The 20,625-nt window shown below is 37.2% G+C and overlaps 1 protein-coding gene across 1 annotated transcript in view; it reads right to left on the reverse strand.

The window, feature by feature from the left end:
* The window catches only part of Rrp5 (Ribosomal RNA Processing 5), a 615,569-nt gene that overhangs the window by 429,272 nt on the left and 165,672 nt on the right, over positions 1–20,625 (reverse strand). The window contains exon 10 of the mRNA XM_090384558.1: positions 14,296–14,363. Within this exon, the coding sequence (XP_090240684.1) occupies positions 14,296–14,363 (68 nt within the window). The remainder of the gene's footprint in view (positions 1–14,295; positions 14,364–20,625) is intronic.

Consider the following 20,625-nt stretch of genomic DNA (forward strand, 5'->3'; position numbering starts at 1 on the left):
ATATTAATGGAGACCATGACAAGGTATTCGTTTCTCACAAAAGCATTGCGAATTTCAGATTCGGCCTTGATCATCAGATCTACAGAGGAGTTATTTTTTGCAAAAGCCATGTTGACAATTACTCAGTAGTTGTTGAGTTTCAATGATCCAGGTGAGTCGATGGTAGATTGGCCTGTAACTATTAGGACTGGAAGGATCTTTTCCAGGTTTCAAAAAGGCCAAAACTGTAGCATGATGCCAAGAGGTTGGATAAATATTTTCCAGGAAGATTCGGTTAAAGAAGACTAGCAGAATTTGTAAGTTTTCCTCATCGAGATGCTGCAGCATGACATAATATATGCCATCTGGCCCAGCTGCACTGTTTTGTGTTGTTCTGATGGCTTGTAAAAGTTCAAAATATTCAAGAGGCTGATTATACGGAAGTGATAGTGAGGTTCTAAAGTTGATGGGCCTCTGTTCGGTGGAGGTCTTAATTTTTTGGAATTTCGGAGTGTAGTTTGATGCAGCTGAGACTTTGGCAAAGGTTTCACCCAAGGCATTCGCTATATCTAGAGGACCAGAGAGTTCTTGCCCATTGTATGAAAGAATTGGGGAAGGGATGATTGGAAACTTCCCAGAAAGCTGTCTAATTTTCTTCCATATTAATCTGGAGTCGGTATTTCTGTTGATAGTACATGCAAACCGAGTCCAAGAATCTTTCTTGGCTTGCCTATGAATGAACTGCGCTTTTTGCCCTTAGCCCTTTTGCCCTTTTTGTACCTAATTAAATTAGCTATCGTTGGAAATCGACGGAATAAATTGAATGCTTTATTTTTTCCTTCTTTTCTTTCATCCACACTTCGTTCCACCAATAGTTGAAGTGCCGTCGGGTTGGCGGGTTTGATAATGGAATTGAGTATTTCGCTGCAACTAAAAGCCGGGATGTGATATAATCAGTTACTTTATCTATAGGCTGTAGTTGAATAGTTTATTTATCCAGAGCGATTGCTGATTGAAATTTGGCCCATTTGGCTTTAGAAAATTTCCATTTCCTGCAGGGTTGGTCTAATGGTGGTTGTGTACTGAGCAGGTTACAGACGATTGGAAAGTGGTCACTGCCCATTGGATCATCCATAGTGGACCACTGAATGACTGGAAACAGTATCAGAGAACAAATCGAGAGGTCAATTGCAGAAGTCTGTCCAGTAGGTAACTGTATGTGGGTGGGTGTGTACCACTATTAAGAATGGTAAGGTTTTGTTTATCTAGTAGAGTTTCAATCAGTCAGCCCTGTCTAATTTAGAGGATCCCCATAAAGGGTGGTGGCCATTGAAATCCCCTAGCAAGCAGATTGGGGAGGGTAGCTGTATTAAAAGTTCTTCAATATCCTTATAAGAGTAGATATTGTTTGTTGGGGGATAGACTGAGACTAGCGTAAATGCAATCTGAGTAATCAGATGCACAGCAACAGCTTCAATTTGGGTTTGGAGAATGATTTGGATAGCAGGGATCTTTGAGTTAATCAAAATAGCTACGCCACCACGAGCAGAGTCGGATGTATTCCGATCTCTTTGATAGATTGAGTAGTTTTTTATAGAAACAGAAATTTGAGCAGTTAAATAGGTTTCCTGCAGGCAGAAACCCACTGGAGAGTAGCATCTAATTAAGTACTGAATCTCGTCGATGTTGCCTCGAAAGCCTCTACAATTCCACTGTAAAATATAAGGCATTATTTGAGTTTAGAAGAAGCTGTACCTGACGTGGCTGTCTTGTGGTGTTCTGGCTTTGGTTTATCTCTTTTTGGAAAGGTGGAGCGACCTATGTCCATATCTTCTTCTTCTACAAATATATCAAGAATCAGATCTTCCTGTTTGGATGAGTACTCTGGATCCATTGATGTGTCCTGAATAATCTGTTTTGAAGTTGAACTAAGATTATTTGGAGTAGTAGCAATCACTGGCGAATGAGGAAATTTTGCTGAAATCGTAAGAGGCGTATTACTTGCTTGGTCTGAGTGCTTCAGGATATTGGATTGCTGCTGAGAAAGGACAGCTCGAGCCCAGTCGGAGATTGATATGTTGGATGGAACAGTAACATCAGTTTGTGTGGCTATTGTTTGATATTTTTTTGCAATACTGGCATAGGTACGGTTAGGTATACTGGGTGCAATTAATTTTCTTGCTACCTGATAACTAACTTTGTTTTCGACTTTATATTTTACAATTTTTTTCTCCATTTCCCACTTCTCACATGTTTTAGAGTAAGCAGAATGGTTACCCTTGCAATTAGGACAAGTCATTTCTTTTGCTGAACAGTCATTTTGGCTGTGATCAGAAGATCCACAGTTGGGACAAGCTGGGTTCCCTCTGCATGCCGTCTGAGAGTGGCCATACTTTTGGCAGTTATAGCATCTCAACGGATTAGGAATATAAGGATGAATGCGACAATGTAGATAACCTGCTTTTACTGATGAGGGTAGATTTGGACTGTTAAAGGTGAGAATGATATTTCTGGTGGGTGTCAGTATATTGTCCCTTTTAGTCAATTCTTTTGATAGCAATGATGTTATGTTCCTTTAGCTCTTCTTTAATTTCTTCTTCTGTCACATTCAAAAGGTCCCAACTAGATATAACACTTATATGTATTTAGGGTTGCATGGGGAGTTACCTTTACTGGAATTTTAGCAAAGTTTGTCACTTTTAAGAGTTTTTCAGAATGTCTGCGGTTGACAGTTTCTACTAGTAAGTCCCCTGATTGCAATCTCTTAACCGTCTTGGGAGACCCTGCAATACTTTCCAAGTGTTTCTGAATTAGAAAGGGGGATAGCTTCTAAGAGGCTGTTCTGATAATGAATGCATTATTAAAAATGCAGGAAACTCAGTCGCAGAGGAAATGGTTTTTAACCTCTTTGCTTGTGAAGAGTCATGCTCATGTTCTGTGTCTAGCCGACTGCTTGTCGGTTCTAAAGAAGGAAACATATTTTGTTCCATCTTGGCTCCTTTTAACCGCTGGCAGATGATCTTTTCTGCCAAGGTTACCGGCCCCGCCACGGGAGGGGCAGGAGCAGTGCCTGGAGTGACCAAGCCAAATTAGTACGAGTTAGTCTATTAGATATGAAAAATAACAAAAGGTTACTTTCCTTCCCTGTTCTCTACCAGTACTTTTGATACAAGAGCTACTAAATAAAAGGATTTCTCAACAAGAGGAACGGAAAAGACAATGTAGAATTCACCTATCAAAAAGTCGCAGTGAAAGCACAAAGAGAAATCGCTCAGTCACAATCGCTTGGCACCCGGGGCCAGTCGACATGGCTAGACAGTGCAGTGTCGAGTCAGTTTGGTGTGACATAAGCATTAGGAAAGCAAAAATGAGAGTAGGATTGTGTTATAGGCCTAATGACTCTGATGAGTAGAATAAACAATTGTACAGAGAAATAGAGTGGGCCAGTAAATCGCATGTTTTCTAATTGGGGAATTTTAATTTCCCAGATATTGACTGGAATTTGTGGGTTGGCCACTCACACCCTAGCTGGGCTTTTGTGGATTTATTGGATGATTGTTTTCAAAAACAGCATGTTTGAGAGGCAACTAGAGGGTTAGTTAGTTAGTTGAGTTTTATTGGCGCATCAGCAACTTAGGCTGGCAACTAGAGGGAATAATACTCTTAATCTCATTATCAGTAGTGATTCTTCATACATTAAGAATCTTCAGATAAGGGAACAACTAGGTGGCAGTGACCACAGTGTGCTAAAGTGGGATAGGCCTGACGTAGCCAAGTGGTCAGGAGTGAGAGTGCATAGCACGCGTTCCTTGAGTGGACCGGGGTTCAAGCCCGTGACTACCGAATACGATAAATACGATTGGTATTGACGATTTATTGTAAACTCTACTGACTTGGTTGTCGTGCCGGAGTATAAACAGAAAATTTATTTCTTTACCCAAAGAGGTAACTACCATCAGGGGTAAAGAGAAGGGTTTTTGCTTTCATAAAGGTGACTACGGTGGTCTGAGACAATATTTAAATTCTATACGGTGGGACCAACTGATGATGGTACCAACAGCAAATTCAAAATGGGAAGCATTCAAAGAATGAATTTTGGAAGCTACTAGGCTTTTCATAACAACTAAGAAATATTGTTTAAGATTATTAATGAGGCTCATGGCAACAAAAAGAAATGCATGGGATACATATAAATTCACAGGTGACACGGAAGCCTTTGATTGATATAAGCTGGTATGTAACCAAGTCACAAAGGAAGTTAGGCAGGCAAAGGCAGATTATGAGATATCTTTGACAAAGGATGCACAGAAAAAAAGCAAAGAGTCCTTTACTTATATAAACTCTAGAAGGAAGGAAGGGAATGAATCAGATTGGTCCAGTTGATATCGATGGTTCAACTGTTGATGATCCTGCTTAGGTAGCTAACAAAATAAATGATTATTTCGCATCTACATTCACACATGAGGAGCTATACAGCTCTGGCAGCAAACTAGATAATCTTGTAATAACTGAGAGTAAAGTAGAGGAGGACTTGTTGAAGATAAAACAATTTTATAAGAAAGGCACGTTGGGTGGATGGAATCTATCCAGTTATATTAAAGGAGGCAGCAAAGGAAATAAGCAAACCCTTAGCCATAATTATGAGAGCTTCCTTGGACTGGAGATGTTCAAATGTGACCCCAAACCACAAAGGAGGATCAAAGGGAGACACTGGTAATTACAGACCTGTTAGTTTAATTTCTGTTCCAGGGAATTTAATGGAGGCACTGGTTAAAGAAGCATTGCAGGACCATCTAGACAAGACTTCAGTTATAGCTCGGACACAGCATGGGTTTGTTAAGGGGGAGTTTGTCTGACCAATTTGATTGGATATTATGATGTGGCCACAAAGGAACTCGATGCAAAGAATAATTTTGATATATATTTGGATCTTAGAAAGGCTTTTGATACTGTTGCACATGGAAGACTGCTGGCCAAATTGGAGCAGTGTGGTATGGAGCAAATTGCTGCTAGGGATAAAGGGATGGTTGAGTGGGAGAAGACAGAGTGGTAATCACTGGACACTGCTCTTTGTGGACTAATGTTATAAGCAGAATTCCCCAGGGTTCAGTGTTGGGTCTGTTGTTTTTTGTATATATATTAATGATATTGATGATGGTATATCAGGCTTAATGACCAAGTTTGCAGATGACACGAAGGTTGGCAGGGTTGTTAATGAAACTAATGACAGTACGCTGCAGCAACAGGATCTAGAAAAGTTGAGCAGGTGGGCTGAGAGGTGGCAACTGAAGTTTAGCATTGACAAATGTAAAGTACTACATGTGGGAAGCAGTAACCCCAGAGTAAGATATCAACTGTGTGGTAATACACTGACAGTGGTAGAGAGTGAAAAGGACTTGGGGATAATTGTGCAGGCAGATATGAAGTTTTCTGAGCAGTGTAGACGGTCTGCAAGAGTAGCTCAAGGTGTCTTGTCAATGATATACAGGAATTTTTCTAGCATGGATAAGGAGGTGATTATGCCCTTGTATAAGGCAATGGTCAGGCCACACCTTGAGTACTGTATACAGCTCCGGAGGCCTCATTTTAAGAATGTAGAGCTGTTGCAATGAGTACAGAGAAGGCAAAAAGATTAGTGAATGGAACAAAGGGTTGCTCTTACAAAGAAAGGCTTACGTTTTGCAAATTACAGTGTCTGGAGACTAGACAACTGCAAGGTGATCTCAATGAGATGTATAAAGCCTTGAACGGTTTGAGCATGCTCAATGTTGATGGGATTCTTCCTCTTACTCAGAATAATCGCTTGAGAGGCATAAATTCAAATTGAGGAAAGACAGTTGTAGGATAGATGGGCGGAAGTTTGCCTTTAGCCAGCGGGTGGTTGATTGCTGAAACAAACTTCCATCTGTCGTTGTAGAAGTTGATAGCTTAAATAGATTCAAGGCAGATCTAGATAAATAATTTGGAGTGAGTGGATGAGTGAAATGAGAAGTGCGTGCGTGAGTGTGTGTGTGTGTGTGTGTGTGTGTGTGTGTGTGTGTGTGTGTGTGTGTGTGTGTGTGTGTGTGTGTGTGTGTGTGTGTGTGTGTGTGTGTGTCTGTGTGTGTGTTTTGGCTGATGCTATATAAGCTTGCTTTCTTGCATCATGTGCCTTTGCTAGTGCTAATATAATAATAATTGACAATACAGAATACAAAATCAATAAATAATGATTATATGCCCTACTGGAAACTGGAAAATTTTTATTACCATCTAAAATTAGTAGCTTGTCATTGTTCAGGACAATATACTCAAATTAATGGCTTTGATGTGCTTACATTTGTTTGCCAGAATTGTCAAAATTTGGAGTTACTGAGGTTATTTGTTAACAGAGCTATGTGAAAAATAACAAAACTTGCCTCTGCAGTAGCTTCTTGTAGTTACCTGCATAAACACATTTTGTTGTCCAGATAAATTTTGAATCAATCCATCAGCAGTTTTCTTTCTTGCTTCCGGAGTTAAATTGGCACCATATTCGAAACGTTTAGTAGTGAAATGTCTTTTAATATTGTACTCTTTCAACACTGAGACACTCTCCCAGCAGATGAGACAAATAGGCTTGTTATTTATGTTAGCAAAAAAATATTTTGTGTTCCATTCTTCATTGAAGACAAAAATTCTTGCTGAATTTTCGTTTTTTATTCATTTTTAAAAGGGCATAAATATATTATTTTTTATCGCTACTGGTACCAAGATGATAACCAAAGATAACGCAAAAAAATTAACTGCAGGAAGACCGTCAGAGAAAACAGATTGGAACTGCAGCCAGTCACCAGTCCTATCCTATTACTCCGCCACTGCAGCAAAGCCGTTGTCATCATCATCACCGGTTGTCTGTTACTGTAGTTTTGCGCGGTTAGTTTATAATTGAAAATTATACACTTATAAAAGTGCCCATTGGCTCACGCATAATTTCAAATTCTATCTCAATTTGAACAATACAGAGATGATAAAACAATTTACAAGTCAACAAATTCTATAATATATTACATATACAAATTTATTTTTCAAAAAGGCGTCGCAAAAGGCATAAAATAAGTAAACGTTTTTCGAAAATACAATTAAAGCTCACAAGCTGCATGCAGCCCGCGGGCCATAGTTTGCCCAGGCCTGATGTATATGTATATATATATATATATAAAATGTTTAAAGTTTATAATGATAGAATTGTATATTATAGTTTTTGTCATATATGGAACGTTAATGCAATTGTACATAGGGCAATTCGGCATTATATATCCATGATTTAATATAGGTCGATAAATTCAATAATGTGGTATTTTTATACGTATATGATTAAATATTGGTTGATTAATTCAATTAAGTGGTATTTTACTATAGGTACTAGTGTGTATACGGATCAGGTAATCAAGCTAGCATATATAGGCTATCTTAAGTCTGTTTGGCCTATAAACGTTAAGTTAATGTAAACAAAATCAATACAAAATGATAATGGAAATTAAAATGTCATTACTAACTGTAAATGAAAATGTCAATACTAAGTGATTATCAAAATACCAATACTAAATGATAATGTGCAATGCAATTTTTGAAAATTGACACATTACTAAATTCCACATTACTAAATGATAATGTGCTGGAATTTTTGAAAAAAACATTCCATCACATGGCCATTAATCCACTACTTCACTGGGGGCTTTCAGCGGATCGATAGCCCGTCTTAAGGAATGTCCCATACCTACCCGTTTCTGTTGTCTCCATACCAGTTTTGCCATTCATTATTTCGCTAATATATATATATATATATATATATATATATTATGTGAGGTAAAAGTTAGGTAAAAGTAATAAAAATAAATAAATATGGCTATGTAGCTATCATTAGAGGCAGCAAATGCACATCCTCCACATGATGCCTAATTATATCTGATAATTAAAATAATAAGCTTATATAATAATAATATAAGCTGGTTAAGCTTGCATTATGTCAGTGGTGTGGCTCTGATCAAGAGTGCTGTCTGTTCTATAGATTATTTTTCGCTGCATAAGGACCACCGCCATGCAAATCCTCTGCATTGGTTGATCTATCGGAGAATAAGGGGTGGTTTGGTTCTTCGATATTTCTGCCTTTGCGATGATTTGTATGACGATTGAAATGCAGCGATTCCATGACCATTATTGGCCTCGTGGTCCTTTGTTGATATGGGGCATGATGGTCAGTCTATTATTTTGATATTTTAGTTTTTTGGTAGTTTCTTTAACCCTTTTTTGGTGATATTTCACGTCTTTTGGAACTGGTACCTTCAAGGGCGGTACCGCTAAATTATTTATAATTGGCATTATTTAAATTTATATCGTTTTTTATTAATTGGGTTTAATGACTTAATTGACTAAATTATATAGGGGATTATCGACTACCTTTTTGTCCTATTATCTCTACTTTCCCTTCCCTGTTTGTTTATTTATATTATTTTGCGTTTCATTTCGCTCTGCATTATTGCCGTACTACTGGCTGATGATTTTATTTAAATATCATATTTATTTTAATTATCAGATATATATATATATATATATATATATATACGGAGGATGTGGAAAGGTCAGGGAATGACCACCGTATATCCCCGGAGCAACATGGCCTTAATTGCTATTGCTTCTAAAAACCAAATAATAAACAAACATATAGTGTGATGTATTCATCTCTCACTCTCTCTCTCTCTCTCTCTCTCTCTCTGTTGCATTTACCTTTTTCTGGCTGCCATATGGCACTACATGTAGTTCTCAATTTTACGAGTTAATTTGTTCATAGCGCGTGCCCGTAAAGCGAAAACTTGTAAAGCAGGAAATTATTTCCCATAGACATAAGGTTAAAAATAGGGATTACGTTCTGAACAATGAAATTAGTTTATGTTTAAACAATGATTGATTTATCCAAAGAAATGAAAACATAGCCTGTAAAATCAACTATCATCATCGACTAAATGCACACTCGTTGATCACTCATTATCGGCTCGGCACACGTTGGTTTGTTGCACAAAGAGTCATCTTCTTCAGAAATGTTTCAAGAGGCATTTGTTTCCAAGATAATCTCTTTTAATTATAAATTTCACAACTGCATGCATAAGCATTTTTTAACGGCACACACAAATTGCAACTAACACGATTCATGTGGAGTAACAAGTTTACGAAGCATAAAAAAAAGGAATGAAGAGAAGATCCTGAAATTTTATTTATGTTTTTCTATACGATTGAATATTTCAGTAAAACCACACAATTCCAGCTATCGGTACTTTCAAATGCAAGAAGATCGAGTTTACTACCTGTTTATAATTGCTTGCAGTAAAAGAAAAGCCCAATAAACTGGAAAGTGCAAATTGTTTTTATTGTTTTAGTTGTGACCTCCAGAAATGTGCTTTAGAAAAATATCACAAAGGCTTTTAAAATTGATTCTTATTACTGAACATATGATAACGATGAAAGTGTAGTGCATTTTAATGTTTTGAATTGGTATCTAATACAATTTACAAACCACGCTCGTGACCTTAAAAATGACATTTTAGATATAAACAGCTTAGTTATACAGTGAATATTTCAATTTCCAAGATCTTGAAACGAATTACCAAAAAACAATGTGTTATTGGGTTCACATTACAATATTTTAGCGATATGATGGTGTCTCTGGAACTGATTAATATCGTGAAGCAGGGTAGACTATTGTATAGCTACACACATGGTTTGGAATGCGGTATTTATGAATGCTTAACATTAATTTTTGCAATTTATGTTCATATTTTCAATTTTGTTAAAAAACACTCATAAACCCGGGAACTCGTAAAGCAAGAACTGCCTGTATATATCATTTGCAATTTCTAGATTCTAGTTCTGGAAATTTTTATCACTAGGTGCCGCTTTCGTATAAATTTTTATTTAAACTTCATTACCTTGTGTCTCCACAATGTAAGTATTTTTTCCATTCTTACATTCATTTAACGTGTGCTTTACTCTTCAAAATTTCAAGATTTAGGTTAAAAATTTATTTCTAGGTGCCACTATTGTTTAGTTTTATATCTATATATTATTTTTTCTGCAAGCTGTTGCTTGTAATTTTATCTAAGTGTTATCTCAAGCCTCTTGCTCTCTTTTAAGGCTACTTGTTTTTAACTGTTTTCAAATCCCTTTACCTTGACTTATATCAGACTAATATGTTATGTCTGAGAAATTTCAATTCCAGCTTCAATTTCACACTTCATAGTGTCAATTGTAAATTTCACAAGCCATTTTCTAAAATCTCCCTTTTAATCCTTGTAATTTTTATTTTGTTTACGAAATTTTATTTTCACTGCTTTTTTTTTGAATTAGTAATGGCCATGTGGTGCAAGGAAGCCTATGGCTGCTGCTGCACAGCTAAAAAAAAAAAAAAAAAAAAAGAAGAAAATTTAAAAAATAAAATAAAAAGAAAAGGAAATAAAACAATCTATGTCTTTCCCCTACTCCCACAGGTAACTATCCAGCTGACCTTTCAATTTCCCCAAACTGTCAGCTCAGCCTCTACCACCCATGTAGGTGACTTATTCCAGTAAATTCATAACACGCTGGCTAAAATAAAACTTTCTGCAATCCAGTCTAAACATCACCCCACGTAACTTGAATTGGCCCCTAGTTCTAGAATCAATTATAACCGTGAAAATTTCATCCTCATTCATTTTACTAATAACATCTCAATCAAGTTTCCTCTAAGGTGCCTAGATTTCCAGCTGTGCAATCCACATATTCGAAGACTTTCCTAATATGGATGCCCTTTTGCCGATCTCAACAGGTGGGTTACCAGTCTTTGGACTCTTTCAAGGAGCTCAAAGTATATCTTTAGGTGTGGCCTCCATACTTGAACACAGTATTCCAAGTGTGGTCTAACAACAGCTTTTTATATAATGGGATTATGACGTCCTTATCTCTACTAGCAAATGATCGATAAATCATTGATAGGACACCATGGGCCTTCTTTGCAATCTGTCTACAATGCTTGGAGAATCTCATGTCAGACTGTATCATAACACCCAAGTCCCTTTCCTCCACTACTGGCTTTAGTTCAGCTCCACCAAGTGTATAAGTTATTTTTTGGTTACTGTTCCCCAGGTGTAATATCTTACACTTTATTGGATTAAAGCATATAGCTGCCATTTTTCTGACCTGAAGAAGCTCTGCTTGGCAGTGATCATTAACTACTCTACCAATCTTTACATCAAATGCAAATTTAGACATCACGCCCTCCATCCCTTCATCAATGTCATTTATGAAAATCAAAAACGATAGTGGTCCTAATACCGATCCTTGGGGAATACCACTTTTTACATCAACCCAATCTCGAGGAATAACTATTTATCACAACCCTCTGCCTCCTGCCCTGAAGCTATTCAGCTATCCATCTAAGGATTTTCCTTGTGATTAGAACCTGTTCCAGCTTATAAAGTAACCACTCATGTGGGACTGAGTCAAATGCTTTGCTGAAATCCAAATAAACAATGTTGAAATTATTCCCTAAATCCAGTTCAAGAGTGACCCTGTCAAAATCACTAACCAGATTTGTAAAACATGATTTTCCCTTTACAAAACCATGCTGAGTATCCTTCAGAATTCAATTTCTATCTAAATGATCCTGAATTCCACCCTTGACCATTACCTCCATGATTTTCCCTACTACTGAAGTTAGACTGCTGGTCAGTAATTTCTCACTTTACTCTTAGAACCACCCTTATGTATTGGAGAACACTATCACTTTTACAATTCAACAGAATCACTACTGAGTCCAGTGATGCTCTCATAATCAGCCTCAATGCACTCACTTTCCGCTTCGCTTAAGATTATAGGGTATATGCCATAAACCCCAGGGGCCTTACTGTCCTGTAGGCTCAAGTTTTTTCATTAAATACTCATGAAATTTCAATATCATTAATTTCATATTTTTAAACATCACTCCCATATTTTCTCATTGACAAAGGGTTTTTCTTCTGTAAATACTGATGCAAAGAAACTGTTGAGTTCATCTGCAACATCAGCTGGGGCTATCCAATACTATCCCATATCCATTACATAAGGGTCTGATCCAGTTTGTCCTTCTCTTCTTTGCATTTATATATGTAAAGAATTCCTTATACCCACTCTGCTTTCTTTGCCAGTGATTTCTCATAATCAGCCTTTCCAAGCCTAACCTTTTCTGTGGCACTATTACAGGTAAATTTTAGCTGTTATAGGCTTTAGTACTTTTTATTGCTCTGTAACCTTTCGATTCCGTCTTTTTCTGCTCAAGTAATCCGCCAACTTCATTATTCATCCAACTTGGAATCCTCCTTGTGGAGTATTTTTTAATGGTACATATGCATTCAAGGCTCCTATGATTAATGTTTTAAAGGTATGCCATAATTCAATTGTAATTGCTCTCTGTGCATTTATCTACCCAGTTAATAAGGCCATGTAGCATCTTAAGGCATCGTAATTTCCTTTTCTGAAATTATAACCCATTCCTTTGCTACCGCTCTCCATCGTCCACCACAGAATTCCGTGATCAGTTCTTGCTACTGGTTCCTGTACTGTCAGCCGTATTATGTCATCTGGTTCATGGGTGATGATGAGGTCTAGAATATTCTTTTCCCTAGTACTTTCCCTGACATGTTGGTACAAATAAAAATCATCTAGCTGAGGTAAAAATTTTGTTCCCCATGTGGAGTTTCCTTCCCACTTGCTCCAATCCATTAGAGACAAATTAAAATCACCCATAATAAGATATTATGCTTACTTGCCTATTCCATTTGCATGTAGAGGCTCTCATCATAATCTTCACAATCACCTGGCTTGTAGATTACTTCCACTCTCATTATACCTTTACTTCCAACTATCTCACAGCATACAGATTCTATACTAGCATGCGAAACATCTGAATCTGGGAAAGTTTTCACCGTGCTCAGGCTGCTTTTGATAAGAAGCATGATCCTCCCCCCCACACACACCTTCTATCTGCCCTATCCTTTCTAAATACATTATACATACCATACTGAAACTCATCATCCCCTATCTCCAAGTGGCACCACGTTTCCGTAAGCCCTATTACGTCAGTGTTGCTTATTCTAACCAGCAGTTTGAATTCACTCATTTTATTGATGATACTTCTGACATTACTGTATAAACAAGTAAGACTTAAGTGTTCTTGTATAGTTAACTACCCTGACACACCCCTTAAAATTATTTAAGCTCACTTCCCTGGCATTAGCTACCTGCTCGTTTGAGACATTTCTGCCCTGAGAAAATATGGCCATTATTTTCTGTTGTGGTAAGAAACAAGAACTCTTGAGGTATGTGAAAGTGTTTACTTTGACCAATATTATCAGATAAACGTGTGTGTATATATATATATTACCCTTGTCCCCCCCAAATTAGCAGTTTCCCTGAAATGCTAAGGTATCCTCAAATAACACTGGCAAAAACCCTTGCACCATCTTTGTTTAAATGCATCCCGTCTCTACAAAACAGATTCCTTCTACCTACAAGTGCTTATATTTATCTAAAAACTCATCAGGTCATGTGTTTAATATCATTAGTCACAAGATGAATAATAATTCTCTTTAGCCCCCTTAAAATCTGACATCTGTTGGTGACATCATTAATTGTTACTCCCAGCAGACATACCCTGGTTCTAGCATACCTATCCTTATTACAAAAAATGCTTCCCATTTCCCTCACAATGGAGTCTCCTAATAGAACTAAGTCCTCTTGAACCACAGTAGTTTGCACTTGGTTATTCTACTCTGGGTCCCAAATCAGGAATGCATCACTTGGTAGGTTACTAGAATCTTGAGTCCCTGAGGAGCTTCCAGTTACATTATTTTCATTTGTCAAGGAGAAGAACCCGTTTTTTCAGTGAATTACATTGTTTTAGTGATGCACCAAATTTTAACTTAAGATCAGTACACTCCCTACAGCAGTGACAAAGAAAAGGATCACCAGGTGGGCTATGAAACATAATAACCAGTGCTTCGACAATAATACATGTATGGTCTATGTAGGAACACAAGATATAATTAATTGCAGGATTTCTGCCTCTCCAATTTCACTTGGGATGACAATAAATCTTACTTCAAAAAGAGATAAATATAAAATTTCATGACATTTCATTCAGTGGGATGGAATCTCACAAAATGTAACAACTCAGCTCCCATTCCCTGGTACAGGGATTGAGTTGTTACATGGATGGACATATTGACAGGCAGAAGTGGTGAAGATATCAGGTATTTTATGAATATGCAAATATGCCTAAAAACAGCTTACCTGAACCGTTTTCCAAGTGAGAAAGTATCAGCAACATTTTCGACCTCCTGGTCAGAAAGTTGTGATTTCTATTAAAGAAAAATTCATTTATTTAAAAAAAATGGGGAATTTTTTTTAAATTCATATACATTTATTAGTATTAGTAATGGCCGCATGGTGCAAGAAAGCCTATGGCTTATGCTGCACCAGCCAAAAAAAAAAAAAATCCGAACAAAACAATGATAAAAACAAAAAATAAATAAATAAATAAAATAAATAAAATAAATAACTAAATAATAATAATTAATAAATTAAAAAAAATAAAATAAAAAATAAATAAAAAGGAAATTAAACCTATCATCCTATGCGCTTCCCTTACCCGAAAGTACTATCCAGATGACCTTTGAATTTCCCCAAACTGTCGGCCTCTACCACCCATGAAGGCAACTTATTCCAGTAATTTATAACTCGCTGGCTAAAATAAAACTTCCTGCAGTCCAATCTAAACATTTCCCCCCATAACTTGAATTTATGTCCCCTAGTTCTAGCATCATTTATAATCTTGAAAATTTTGTCCTCATTCATTTTACTGATGCCTCTCAGAGCCTTAAACACCTCAATCAAATCTCCTCTAAGGTGTCTAGTTTCCAAACTCTGCAACCCACATATTCGAAGTCTTTCTTCATAAGGACGCCCTTTTGCCGATCTCACCAGGCGAGTTACCCTTCTTTGCACCCTTTCAAGAAGCTCGATGTCTTTCTTTAGGTGCGGTCTCCATACTTGAACACAGTATTCCAAGTGTGGTCTAACATAAGCCTTATATAATGGGATTATCACGTCCCTATCTCTACTTGCAAAAGTTCGATAGATCATCGATAGGACACCATGGGCCTTCCTTTCAACCTGTTTACAATGCTCAGAGAATTTCATGTCTGACCGTATCATAACACCCAAGTCCCTTTCCTCCAGTACTGGGTTTAGTTGAACTCCACCAAGTGAATAAGTTATTTTGGGATTACTGTTTCCCAGGTGTAATACCTTACACTTTGTTGGATTAAAGCACAGCTGCCATTTTTCTGACCATTCCTGAAGTCTATCTAGGTCTCTCTGAAGAAGCTCAGCTTGACAGTGATCATTAACTACTCTACCAATTTTAACATCATCTGCAAATTTAGACATCACGCCCTCTATCCCTTCATCATTGTCGTTTATGAAAATTAAAAACAACAGTGGTCCTAATACTGATCCTTGGGGAACCCCACTTCTTACATCAACCCAATCTGAGGAATAGCCATTTATCACAACCCTCTGCCTCCTGTCCTGAAGCCATCCTTCTATCCATCTAAGGATTTTCCCAGTGATTCCAACCTGTTCCAGCTGGAATTATTCCCTAAATCCAGCTCGTGAGTGACCCTTTCGAAATAGCAAACCAGATTTGTTAAACATGATTTTCCCTTTACAAAACCATGCTGAGTATCCTTGAGAATTTCAATTCGATCCAAATGATCCTGAATTCCACCCTTGATCATTGCCTCCATGATTTTCCCTACTACTGAAGTCAGACTGACAAGTCGATAATTTCCAACTTCACTTTTAGAGCCCCCTTATGTATGGGAGATACATTTGCACTTTTCCGATCCAAGGGAATCTCCCCAGAGTCTAGTGATGCTCGCATAATTAGCCTCAATGGTTCAATGCACTCGCTTGCCGCCTCTCTTAAGATTATAGGGTATATTCCATCAACTCCAGGAGCCTTACTGGCCTGTAGGCTAGAAAGTTTTTTCATTAAATAATCTTGCGAAATTTCAATATCATTAATTACATATTTTTTAACTTCTCCCACAAATTCCCATTGCCACAAAAGGCTTTTCATTTGTAAATATCGATGCAAAATAACTGTTGAGTTCATCTGCAACGGCAGCTGGTGTATTTACCTTACGTAAAGGTCCGATCTGGTTTGTCCTGCTCTTCTTGGCATTTATATATGTGAAGAATTCTTTATCCCCCCTCTTTGCTCTGTTTGCTAGTGATTTCTCATAAACTGCCTTTGCCTATCGAACCTTTTCTGTGGCTCTATTACACATCACCTTGTAGCTGTTATAGGCTTCAGTACTTTTTATTGCTCTGTAACCTTTCCATGCCACCTTTTTCTGCTCAAGTAATGTGCTTTATATGGTACTAGACCCTTTCATAATAAGTAGGTACAATGATTGTCCTTCTTAAGAAACTTTCCAGATGATGGGATAAAATCCAAACACCACACAGCTTTTAATATATAGGGTGTTTCTAAATTACACTTAGAAAATTATATGCATAGTTCCATGTACCAAACAAATAACAATTCCAGGTGTGTGAAACCTTCCTTTCTGAAGTTACAGCCCTTTTCATGTGTTTCAAAAGTGATGGAATCCGATCAAGAGTATTACTCCTCACTGCTTCTTGATCATGCTGCTGAAGAAAACAATCATCCAATAAATTCACAAAATTCTAGCTAATGTGTGAGTGAGCAACCCGCAAATTCTAGTCTATATCTAGGAAGTAAAAATCCCTCATTATAAGACAATGCTTGCAGGATGACAGTCCACTGCTCATTTCAGTGTAGTGGCACAAAACTATCTAGTTGTAACATACCAGAAGAAACAGTAGTCCTGTGTCTTAGCAGCACACTTCCCTTCTATGGATCTACTGATTTCTTTGTATGAGGACACCTTATGACCCAAGTAACAATCTTGAGAACATGAAGATCTCAAATGTTGGGCTAATACAGATTGTGTTACAAAATTCAAGGCACCTGTATGATAGATGAATATGAATAGCTCTATTAAAGAGGACTAAATACACTGTACCTTAAAGCATGCCTATTAAAATTGAGGTGGTGAGATCTATCCAAATACAGTCGAACTTGGTTATAACGAGATAATGGCTGTAATGAGCAAAAAGCCACAATGATTTTAATTTACGCATATTCTCATACAATCGCTCACTGTTATAACGAGCATACTAAATGGATATACTGTACAAATTATTTTTTTCTCTAATATTTCTTTTGTTTTTTGAATCTATCTTTTTATCAAGTTATTGAGAATTTAAAAAAAAAATAGGAGGTAGATTTAACTCATCACTGATATAGTGTGTAATGGTTATAATGAGGAAATTGTCGGTCCATTGATGCTCATTATAATGAAGTTCAACTGTATATTAAATGAGGCAGCATAGGAGGTAAGCAAGTCATTAACCATAATTATGAGAGCAACTTTGGATTCAGAGGAGCAATTGTGAATGGGAGATGTGCAGATGTATCCCCCAAATCACATAGGTTGTGGGGGAGATCAGAGTGACATGAATAATAATTACAAACCTGTTGGCTTAATTTCCGTTCTGGTGAATGGAGTCACTGGTTAAAGAAGTAATGCAGAACTATTTAGGCAGAAGTTAATTTACACTGCATTCTCAGCATGGATTTACTTAGGGACAATCTCGTCTGACAAATATGAGTGGATATAATGATGCAACAACAACAAAGGAACCATATGCAAAAATTACTTTTGATATCTTATATTAGATTTGAGGAAAGCTTTTAATACTGTTGCATATAATAAAAGGCTGCTGTAAAGATTGGAGCAGATTGCCATTAAGGGCAAGTTAATGCTATGAGTAAAGGGATGGGTGAGTGGGAGAAGCAGAGTGGTTATAATGGATACTGCTCTTCATGGACTAATGTTATTAGTAGAGTTCCCCCCTGGTACCATTGTTTTCTATATTTATTAATGATATTGATGAAGGTATATTATATCAGGCTTAATGTCTACATTTGCAGATGATAGATACGAAGGTTGGCTAGGTAATTAATGACAGTGATCAACGTAATCTACTTCAACAAGGTCTAGAAAGAGTATGCAATGGACTAAGAAATGGCATGGGAAGTTTTACATTGGCAAATGCAAGGTACAGCACATGGATAGCAGTAATTCCAGATTAACACACCAACTGTGTGACAGTTAAAAATTAAACATACCTGGGGGTGGGCATATAATTGTGCAGTCAAATAAAGTTCTGAGCAGTGCAGACAGGCTCCAAGGTCAGACCATGGGGTTCAATGCTATACAGGAATTCTGCTAGCAGGAATAAGATGATTATCCATATAAAGCAATGATTAGGCCCAGCAACGACTGCGGCACTCGTGCTACTCGTGGATCAAGGAAATGGATGAAAATTATGAATTTCGTACTTTTCATTCATTCAATTTTCGTATTTGCAGCTCATAAGAATTATACTGGCAGTACCATAGACCCTACTCGTGCTGTCTCTCATTGGCGTGAGTTAGCGGCTTATTGTAGTTTAATGTAGAGGCTCAAGTCATCATATCTGAAAACAAGTAATGTCATGTATTTCAAGTTTATCACTTACTAACTTTTTTGCTTGTATGTCAGTTTAAACAGACCAGGCTAGCCAGGTAGGTAAAGTGCATGCCTGGCAACTCAAAGGTCGGGGGTTCAATTCCCGCCTCGGGCTTAGATCACAGTAAAATGCAAAAACTTTGGGAGGTGCATTATGGCCATAGAAGCTGATGCGCCAACAACTAACAAGATAACAAGTATGTCAGTTACAATTACTGTTTACATCTAATCTTTCATTTTCTTTATAAAAATATATTTATACATCTATTAACGACCTATTTATGTAAAGATGAAATATTTCAACTCATGCCACTGTCGCTTGGCTTGGTAAGAGTTTTAATTTAAAATACTAGCAATAGGTAGCATCTTGCTTCCTGTTTGCTTTCAGTTTGTTGTTTTGCGTGCTGGTTTGCTGCATATATAGTGCTGTGATTGTTAAGAATTATTGTGCTACGTAATATTATTTTTTATTATTATTCTGAAATCTGAATTCAAGGTAGATGATTTAGTTTTTTTTTTTTTTTTTTTTTTTTTTGATTTGGTAGTTGTTGGCGCATCGGCTTCTGTGGCCATATTGCACCTCCCAAGGTTTTTGTAGTACTTTGATCCAAGCCCGAGGCGGGAATCGAACCCGCGACCTTTGGGTTGCCGGGCAGGTACTTTACCCACTCGGCTAGCCCGGTCGGCAGATGATTTAGTGTTAGCATTGAAAGAAAAACTATTTGTAAGGCGAAACATCACTGAGCACAGAGAAATTATTAAGACAGGCTGTCCCAAGCTATTAATTAAGACAAAAGTAGGCAATCGTTCATTTCCACATAAATGGTACAAAAAAATAGACTGGTTATGTGAAGCCTCTCGAGTGAAAAATTGTACTGCTGGCCATGTTTACAATTCCAACCCAAGTCAAATCAATCCTGGACAGATACTGGTTATTCCAATTTTAGAAATATTTTGAGTGGCAGCAATTAACATGCAAAATTTTCAAGTCATTTGAAAATTATGTGAGTTTGAAAACGACTGGTCAGATGGATAATACATGTACCACTACAAGTGCCGCGAAGCTCTACAGAGAAAATTATAATAGACAAGTTCAAGAAAATAGACAATATTTAAAGCAATCAGCCAATGCAGTCTTATATTTTTGTAAGCAAGAACTGCCACAAAGTTGACATAATGAAAGAGAGAATAGCCTAAATAAAGGTCTTGAACTCTTATCTTGAACTCTTAAATTGTTTTGCAGGAATCGACAGTGTTTTTGTATCATGGATTTCAACAAAGGAAGGGTCTCGACAATTTTCGAGAGTTCTAGTACAATTCAGAATGACTTGATAATTGCCATCGATAAGGTTATCGGCAGTGTCATTCGAAATGAAATTGAAAATGCCCGGTTTGATTCAGTGCAAGCAGATGAAATGACAGATTTTTTTTTTTTTTTTTTTTTAAATGAAAACCCCAAACATGAAAGGTATTAGAACCTATAGTACTTAGTACCATGCTTGGGTTGGAGTTTGAGAATATGAAAGAAGATATTTGTTGACATTAGACTTTAACTTCTATAGACTGTAATTTTCAGGAAATACGTACGAAGGAAGGTTGTTCCAGAAAATGGCAGCTGAATGAATAAATGTGGAGGATGAAAAGTTGGTTCTCTGAGTTTGAAGCTGAACAGTAAATGGATGTTGGCAGGTGGCGGCACGTTTCCGAACTGTTTTGAAAGAGAGAATGGGAATTATAGAAGCCAATTCAGAAGAACAGTACCCATGGATGTATCTGTAGAAAAGAAATGCAGCAGAAACAGTTTGTCTATGAGACAGTGAGTGGAGAGACTCTGTTAGAGAGGAGTCATTAATTAACCTAACGGCCCTCTTCTGAATGGAATCTAGAAGCCTGAGAGAGGTTTTGGGGTCACCACCCCAGATGTGGGCACAATATTCCATGATAGGGTGAATTT

Source organism: Mastigoproctus giganteus, chromosome 11, assembly GCF_048544385.1.
Source record: "Mastigoproctus giganteus isolate SK-2022 chromosome 11, ASM4854438v1, whole genome shotgun sequence".
Classification (NCBI taxonomy): Eukaryota; Metazoa; Arthropoda; class Arachnida; order Uropygi; family Thelyphonidae; genus Mastigoproctus; species Mastigoproctus giganteus.